Below are 9,301 nucleotides of genomic sequence, written 5' to 3' on the forward strand. Positions count from 1 at the left end.
AAAAAAAAAGTCCACACCTGGGTGAAGCAGGGAAGTCTAAATCGAATCCAGAAACTCTGGTTGATTTTTCCTTTTCTCCCTTCGGTTTGTGGTCTCTACAGCTCCACAAATGAACCTAATACATAACTGAGACACTCAAGTCTTAAAGAGCACGAAGCTTATCTGCCAACATGCAGGGTGAGTGGCAGATGCCTGCATTCACAATTCCTGCCCCTCACAATCGAGCACAGGTGGAATACTCACCCTGACACTCGTCCAATGCCTGTAATGATGCCCCCTGCAGGGACTTCCTCGTCACCATATAACTGGTAACCTGCAAACTGGGAGAATTCCAGAAAGGGAGACCTAAAGGGAAGAAAGAATGTTGTCCAAATTAAGTAACCGTACTTAAAAAGTTACACATAAGAATGGAAAGATGTATTTCTTTTTTTCTTTTTCTTTTCTTTTTCTTTTCTTTTTTTTTTTTTTGGTTTTTCAAGAGAGGGTTTCTCTGGCTTTGGAGACTGCCCTGGAAAAAGCTCTTGTAGACCAGGCTGGTCTCGAACTTACAGAGATCCACCTGCCTCTGCTTCCCAAATGCTGGGATCATGGGCGTTCGACACCACTGCTTGGACTGGGTGATATTTCAAATATGCATGTTACACATAAAATCTGCAAGATTTCTAAAATAAGACCTGACAAGAATGTCATAGTAATTTAGCTAATGAGCTACTATAAAATACTGGAACTTATTGTTAAAGTGCTATGCAAATGTGTATATTACCATAGAAAGGGAATGACGGGACATTTACCTTGTGCCTGGCTCTCTTCTATGGGCTTCATAAACACTAACTCATTCGCTAATGAGGAAACCAAAATCCAGTCGCTAGTCTATGGACACACAAGTAGCAAATGGCAGATCTGGGATTCCCAGAAGCAATCTGTCCCCAGGTACTAAGCTCTTATCCATCACTGTGCTGTCTACCTTCCACTCACACATGTGTTCAAGACACAACTGGGAGAAAGCGGCCCAGAATGCTGGATGTGGCATGATTGCTTGTCTTTTGTTTTTCTAATGCAGGTGCCTGATACACATCTGCCTAAAAATGAGCTAAAAGAATATATTCTGGGGGCTGTGAAGAGGTTCATCTAGTAGACAATTTGGGTTTGATCCCTGGATCATATAAGAGAATGCTGAAGTGACTCCTGAGAGCTGTCCCCTGACTTCCACACATGTGCCATGACACACAGGCATCTGCGCTCACCCAAATAGAGATGTCATAAGAAAAAAAAACTTGGTGGGCTAGAGACATAGCCCAGCTGGGACAGTTCTTACCTTGCACACACAAAGCCCTGGGTTCAATGCCCAGCACTACATATACCAAGTGTGGTGGTGCACACCTATACATAGTGCCATCCCTAGGGAGACAGAGGAGGGAGGGTCAGAAGTTCACTGTTGGGCTGTTATCTCAGTGACAGCGGTCTTGCTTAGATTGGGTGAAGCCCTAAGTTTAATCCGTAATGCTTCCAAAGTGGGGGATCCGGGGAGTTCAAGATCCTCAGCTATTCGGTGATTTTGAAATCAGATACATGAGACCCTATCTTAAAATACAAAAGCCAAAAAGGAAAGAAAAAATATCCCGAACATACACCCACCTTTTCCCTTGTACCCCATGATCTATCCTGCAGGAGATCCAGCAGGTCAACTCTACTGTAATACACACAGAATTCTTTGACACCCTTGCCCCTCCATCCTGCCACCTGAGCCACCGGTGCTGCTCACAGTCCACGCCCAGCACAGCAGCCAGAAGAGCAGCGTCTTTAAAGAGTCACGTGTCACACTTCATGATACGATCCAGAGAGTGACTTTGTCACTCACAAGAAAAGTGACAAAACAAGACTACATGTACACAAACTCTAAGAGAGTGCAATGTCACCAGGCAATATAATCCTATGGGCCTAGTCCCATAAATGTCACATCACACAACAAGTGACTTAGAAACTCAGCAAGTCCTGTTTAATCCCTACTGTAGTTCCCTCTTTTTCTGAGAGTCAGAACCAATAGCGGACAAAGGCCCTCCAGAATCAGAGCCCACCCCCTACTAATCTCCCCTCCACACCATTGCTTCAACTACACTGGCTTCCTGGACACTGCCCAAACACACCCACCACTGTCTCACTGCAGCACTTTTGCACTGGTGTCTTCTTCCCACACATGACTCTTTCTAGTATACTATACAATTCAACATGCTTTCCACTCATTTCCTATCTCCCTCTGACCTTATGGGAACCCCAGCAGGGCAGAGGTGTCTATCAGTGTCATTCCCTGTTTCATTTGTCCCATTCTCTCAATAAATGTGTGGTGCTCTTTGAATCCTATAAGAACCCCAATTTAAAACCATTTGTTGATGGGGCTGTCCAGCAGAACAGAGGACACGATGAGGGAACAGGCGCTAGTACCAACCCTGGGTCTAGGAGATTGTCAATTCTGTCTCTGGGTAACAGTTTTCCTCTTGATGTGTGCCGGGCCCGGGCTTTCTCACTGCCTCCTGCAATAAAAGCATGGTTACATTAGCACAGATAGACATGAGCTAGGCCTCCAGTTCACCGCATGCTAGGAACACAAACAATGTTCCACTTCAACATGGCACTTCAAAAAAGGTTTGGCAGGCCACGTAATGGTGCCTTTAATCCCAGCATGTGGGAGGCAGAGGCAGGTAGATCTCTGAGTTGGAAGTTAGCCTGGTCTACAGAGAGTTCCAGGACAGTCAGTACTACACAAAGGAACCCTGTCTCAAAAAAAAAAAAATAAATAAACAAATAAATAATAAAATGAAAAATACAAAAGATTCAGCATACCCTGTGAGAAAGGGCTAATTATTTTTTATATTGGTATATTTATATTTCATTTTGGTATATCATTTGATATACCAAATGTCAATTTTCTGCAGGAAATAAGCTGAAGTTTTATAACATATGCATAAATACACGCACATACACACACACACACACACACACACACACACACATTCTGATCTGGGAAGATAGTTCAATCAATAAGTTCATGCCATGAAAGCATTAGGACTTGAGTTTGGATCCCCAGCATCTGTGTAAAAGCCAGGCACAGTAGCTTGACCTCTAATCCTAGCACCAATGGGCTGGCACAACCTGGAGCTCACTGGCAAGATAACCAGTTCATCACCTGAACTGATGGACTCCAGGTTGAGCGGAAGACCCTGTCTCAAAAACGAAGGTGGAGAGTAACAAAGAAAAGGACAATGTTAACCTCTGGCCTCCACACACAAATATTCATGTGCACCATCTCCCCACCACCACACATGCCCACATATGTACAAATACATATACCATATGTACATGTGCATACACATACACTAATCTATCCCTGATCTTGGAGTATATATCATACATGTCCTGAATTCACTAGTCACTGTTTAAAGGGAAGACATGCTATTAGAATTCACACACTTCAATATCATCTCATTGCCCCACATGTACTAAATACTACCACATATACATGAACCATGTTGTGCGTGTGAACATCCCCGTTTTGCCTTTGGACCAGGTAAACGTCTAGCTTTGGAAATCCCCTCCACACTTGACATGGGCAAACTTGCCTAAAGGTACCATTAAGTCTGCACATGAGTGTAGAAGGAAATGCTGGCCACGCCCTCTTGAGGGCTGGCCCAGGTGAAGCAGTCCACACCCACTTGGGGGCTGGCACAAGTGATGCTGACCAAGCACACTAGTGACGTAGCAAGACTTTAAATATGTGGCTCTCTCTGTTTCCTCACCCGTCTGGTTGTACAAGACTGACTCCGCCGAGTGAGTGCTTTCCTAATAAACATCTGCTCATCAAACTAGCTCTGACTCCATTACCCAAGCCTCACCATCCAACCTGCAAGTCAAGAAACCTGTGACCTGAGTGTCCCTCCACCTGTGGCCCTGCACAAGCCACAGCAGGGGTGTAAGAAGCATCAAGCTGCCAGAAAATGCTTTTTACTACTGCCCCCAAAAGTATCTTAACTTTGTCTAATAAAGTAGTTAACAATTTAAGGGCACTATTTCTGTGTTGATGAAGGTAAGAAATTATGTTCATATCTATTTCAAACAAGCTTCCAAATACAGCCTTATTTTTCAAATCAGGGATCTTGGCTGCAAGAGGAATCCTTTTTTCTTCTTAAGAGGTACACAGAAAATTCTTAAATCTACTTCTAGATTTTATATCACAAGAAAATTATATCACAAGTTATTTCTTCTTTCAAAATGAGTTAGTATGCACACAAGGTAGTATGATCTCCTCCCACCTACTGGCCAAGTCCTAAGGAGGTGTGTTTAGGGGTGGGGAAAATGGATGAAGGCATTATAAAGAGCAGAAGTTCTAGAGGATGCTACCTTGATTCTGGTGTTGGTACATGGGTCAAAATGCTTCACATACTTTAAGGCAGCTTATGGTACGCTAAATTACTTCAATATTTAAAAATAAACAAAAGGACCGCCCATGTGATTTTTAAATAAAAGTAACAAAAGCAAGACTTGGGCAACAACTTTTAGAAAGTAGGTGACTTAAGTGCTCATTAGGGGGCCAGCAGTTGAAGAGCCAAAAGTGGGAGGTAAATGACAGCGACAGGGAGATAAAAAGGATACTTAAGACGGTAAACCTTCTTCTCCATTCTTTCTGGAGTCTGACTCAGGCTGTTGGAGCAGCTGGTTATATTCTGGTTTCATAAGGAGCCACAGGTGATTTCTCTTTGGTGCAGACTCGATGAGCACAGAATGAAGCGTCTCTCTGTGTGTGTGTGTGTGTGTGTGTGTGTGTGTGTGTGTGTGTGTGTGTGTGTGTGTGTGTGTGTGTGTGTGTTTAGTTTTCAAGACAGGGTCTCATGCAGCTTGCCTGGTCTCCAATTTGCTGCAGAACCATGGCTACCCATGAACTCTGCATCCTCCTGCTCCTACTTCCCGTGTTAGGATTACTGGCATATTCTCCCATGCCTGGCTTCTCTATAGAAGCTAAAACCATATAACACCACAATGGAACACCTTAGTTTTCCAAAGATTCTTCTTAAAATTTTATGTTGGCTAGATGAGGTAGTTCACACCTGGAGTCCCAATACTTCAAAAGCTGAAGTGGGATTGTTCCAGACTAGCCTGAGCTATAAGATTACATTTTTATATAAATTAACAAACAAACAAAACTCATTCTCACTGAGCAGTGGTGGTGCAGGCCTTTAATCCCGTACTTGGGAGGCAGAGGCAGGTGGATTCTGTGAGTTCTAGGGCAGCCTGGTCTACAGAGTGAGTTCCAGGACAGCCAGGACTACACAGTGAAACCCTGTCTTGAATCACCACCCGCCCCCAAAAAAAGAAAAAACCCAAAAACTCATTCTGACAGACTTTGTGATGGAAGAACTTGAAATTTCCATTAAAGCCGTTTTTATTAAGCACTTGTTGTGTGCAATCCATCAAATCACACTGATTCTAAGATATGCATATGTTCACATGTTAGCATCCCTGAAACCAGGAAACACTTTCCAGCAGGGTTCCAGCATCTTTCATAGGCTGCCTGCCTGCCAGGGGCCAGTCAGGACTGCTGTCTGCTTCTGCACTCATTGGTTTTTCTCTACTGTCCCTTCAGCCACGGAACACTCACTGCTGATCACACAAAAACTCCCTGCCTCAACCACCAAAGCCATCTGTAGATGTTTCCTTCCATAAAGATATTCCCCGGGATAAAAACAAAGCACTTCTAAGTTTATCAAAACACTTACAGCCCTTTGATTAATGTATTTTGATTAATCAAAATACTTGGTTCTGGCCATTATGAAAGCACCACAGGGATAATCCATTCTCTGCCTACAGAAGAGATCCAGTCACTGTAATCCGCTGGGCTCAACAGGTTTAAAAAGGTGCCTGTGTGGCAGTGGGGGCGGAGGGGGAGGATCAAAGACAGTAAAGCCAGAGAAGAAACCTACCAACCTTCAAGGATGTGGGAGAGGAGAGAAAATAGGAAAGAAGCCAGACGTCACCCAAAATACCCAGTCTTGCAAATGCCATGTTCTCACTAATGAAATTACCTAAGAAAAACCCCAAATACTTGCCCCTCCTCCTGTCTGAAAAAAACGCTATCAGAAGCTGCATTAAGCTAAGTCAGAAGTCTCAATTCTACAATGAGAAGGAAAAAGAAAAAAAAAAAAAACGAAAAACTAAAAGGGTGAAGGGGACAAGTAACATTCCCTAACTATAGTCAGTCTACAGCACTCAGAGCCAAACTACAAAGAAATGTCCAGACCAACATGCAAAAAAAAAAAAACCCAAAGAGCACAAAAGCACAAACACATATTGCTACTAAAGTGATTGTGGAGTTACCCAAAGGTGTGCTAACAATGGATATTTAGAGGGATTTATGGCTGATTTTTTTCCTTGATACTTCTTCATTTTCCAAATTTTCTATAAGTATATTTTAATATGGTTTAATAGTTAACAAGTTAACATAAATTAATATAATGTCCACTTTTTTGTTTGTTTGTTTGTTTTTCGAGACAGGGTTTCTCTGTAGCTTTGGAGCCTGTCCTGGAACTCGCTCTGGAGACTCACAGAGATCCTCCAGCCTCTGCCTTCTGAGTGCTGGGATTATAGGCATGCAATTTTCATGGCAGAACAATTCAAGGCCACTGTGAAGGCCAAAGTCATCCTCTCTCCCATCCCCTCTCCCCTGCAGGCCTGCTCGGTCTCCTGATGGAGAGCAGCCTTTCCCTGCAGCTCTCCAGAGCCCACCACCTTCAGCCAGTCCACACTGTAGGACTGTAGATCCCTCTTGATTCAGAGCCATCTGTCCTAAGGGCCCAGGAAACCCTCAACTGACCAAACCAACTGATAATGGGTGCAACCAAGGAGTTCTTACCTCTTCCAACAAAACAAGTGTGTGCATTCTTTTTCTAGACACAGTGTACTAATCTATGCCTTTGTTTACTCTTTTCTGGAGCAGAGAGGTGGACATGCTGGGAATCAAACTCAGAGGGTTACGCTAAAGCATGCACACCACCACTGAGCCAAAACCCTGCTTCTCTAGAGACAATTCCATTTAAAGTGCTACCCAACCTATTGCCATGGTGACATGACACCATCATCTACCAAGTTACTTGAGAATATGTAAACTGAGGTCCATATTATCCTATAAGACAGACAGACAGACAGACAGACTGACAGACAGAGCTTACCTAGTCTCACATACTGGGCTCGTTCATGAAGTTGACTCACTAGAGCTTTCATCTGCTCATAGTTCTCCTGAAACAGAAGCACAGAGGGAGATCAGAATGTTATAAAGTCGTTATCCTTTACCCAAAATAAGAGTCAAGAAACATACACGGAAGCTGGCTCAGCTGTTTAGAGTGCCTATGCTCTTATAGAAGACTCAGGTTCAGTCCCCGGCACCCACAGGACAGCTCACAACCACCCATAACTTCAGAGATCCGACACCCTCTTTTGGTCTCAATAGGCTCCTACAAGCACAGGGCACATACATTAATTCAAGCACATACATATACATAATAGTTGATGGATAAATATTAAAACACAATCCAAGGCTGAGAGTGTGACCACAGGTAGAGAGCTTGCCTAGTACATGTAAAACCCTGGGTACAATCCCATACTGCAAAAAAGGAAAGTACCACCCTGTGCCATCTCTGTGTAATATCCACACAGAGCCACCACCAGCCCACCTATGTGGCCACTCCATCCTGTAGAAAGATTAATCCCTGCCCACTTGCTCGCCTCTTATTTAGGCCCATCAGCTCCTCTGACCCACCCTCTCCAAGACTGGGCTCGTTTTAAGTCCCAATCATGTTTATTTCATTTCAGTGTCACTCTGGTCACTCCTACTCTCCTCTTCTTTAAACGCCTGCTGAATTTAACTGGTATACATTTACTGCTCCCCGGCCCTGTTTGTTTGTTTATTTTTTGAAACAGTGTTTCTCTGTGTAGTCCTGGCTGGCCTGGAACTCAGAGATCCACCTGCTTCTGCCTCCTAAATGCCGAGATTAAAGGCATGTGCCACCATGGCCCAGTTGTTTTTCACCCCCTCTGGGTAGGGGTTGCTTTTCCATTTGAGGAATTGTTTTTGGTGTTGTTATTGTTGTTGTCATTTAGGGCAGGGTCTCACATAGCCCAGGCTGGCCTAAATTCATTATGTAGCTGAGAATGACATTGAACTTCAAACCTTCCAGCCTCTACCACCCATGTGCAAAAATCACAGGTGTGCACTATCACATTCTGCTTTGGTAATATGCTTTTTAAGGGTCAGAAGCCATGGGTTTTGTTCACCACCTATATTGTCCCTAACGTCACCAGTCACTGTCCTGAGATTCTAACCAATGCAAAAATATTCGATGTTGATAAGAATACTTAAAAACAAAGTTCAATGGCAGGGTGGGGAGGAGAAGGAGTGGGGAGTGGGAGGAAGGAGAAACCAGGAAGAGGTAGGTGAGGCAGGAGGCAGGGATATATTGTGTCTTACATTTTAAAAACAATTTGAGGGGTAGAAGTAGGAGAATCCAGATTTTAAGGTCATCCTCAACTACACAGTCAGTTTGAAGCCAGCCTGAGTTATATAAGATCCCGTTTCAAAAAAAAAAAAACCCAAAAGATTAAATTTAAAAAAATTTTAAAGGTAACAATAAGAACAAAACTACATGTTCCCACAAGCTTAGATATCTTCTGAGTGGCTCAGATGAAAGTATTAATCTTGAGAAGCAGAAAAAAGTAAAAGGGACACTCTTCACCCTCCTGAATTTTCAAATTTTGTTCACTGGGCACACTACTTGCTCCCCATGACATCATGATTTCTATCTCTGGTTAGTTCTTTGTAGTGCTAGAATGCTAGCTGGCTTTGCAACTTTACAGCAGACAGGGTGCAAGCCTGGGTAGGACCTTCTCTACCCAACAGCCCTGCACACCACCTCCCTTCCAAGCCAATGCCTTGCACCCTAAGGGCCTGCTGGGAACTCAAGAAGCTATCATCTCTTCACCTGACTCCTACCATGGCTTATTGGAAAGCTTCTCGAAAATGGATGGATGGATGGATGGATGGATGGATGGATGGATGGATGGATGGATAGATGGATGGATGGAAACTGATGCCTGGCCTGCTCCCACAGTCTGTTGGGGACTGCAGTTCTAGCCTGAGTGTTCAGAGCTTTGACATTCCTTGAGTGATCCTAACCTGCAACTCAAATGGAAGAAACACTGACAATAATCCCAGTTCTGAGGTTTGATTCGTGGTGGCTACTGAGAGGTTAGTGTGGGGCAA

At 43.7% G+C, this 9,301-nt stretch overlaps 1 protein-coding gene across 1 annotated transcript in view; it reads right to left on the reverse strand.

Annotated features, from left to right (window-relative positions):
- Mccc2 (methylcrotonoyl-CoA carboxylase 2) overlaps positions 1 to 9,301 on the reverse strand; it is a 60,167-nt gene that overhangs the window by 42,951 nt on the left and 7,915 nt on the right. The window contains exons 2-4 of the mRNA XM_027401636.2: positions 7,215 to 7,281; positions 2,444 to 2,528; positions 244 to 345 (exon numbers count right to left, since the gene is read on the reverse strand). Of these exons, the coding sequence (XP_027257437.1) occupies positions 244 to 345; positions 2,444 to 2,528; positions 7,215 to 7,281 (254 nt within the window). The remainder of the gene's footprint in view (positions 1 to 243; positions 346 to 2,443; positions 2,529 to 7,214; positions 7,282 to 9,301) is intronic.

Source organism: Cricetulus griseus, chromosome 2 (genome assembly GCF_003668045.3).
Source record: "Cricetulus griseus strain 17A/GY chromosome 2, alternate assembly CriGri-PICRH-1.0, whole genome shotgun sequence".
In the NCBI taxonomy this organism is placed as follows: Eukaryota; Metazoa; Chordata; class Mammalia; order Rodentia; family Cricetidae; genus Cricetulus; species Cricetulus griseus.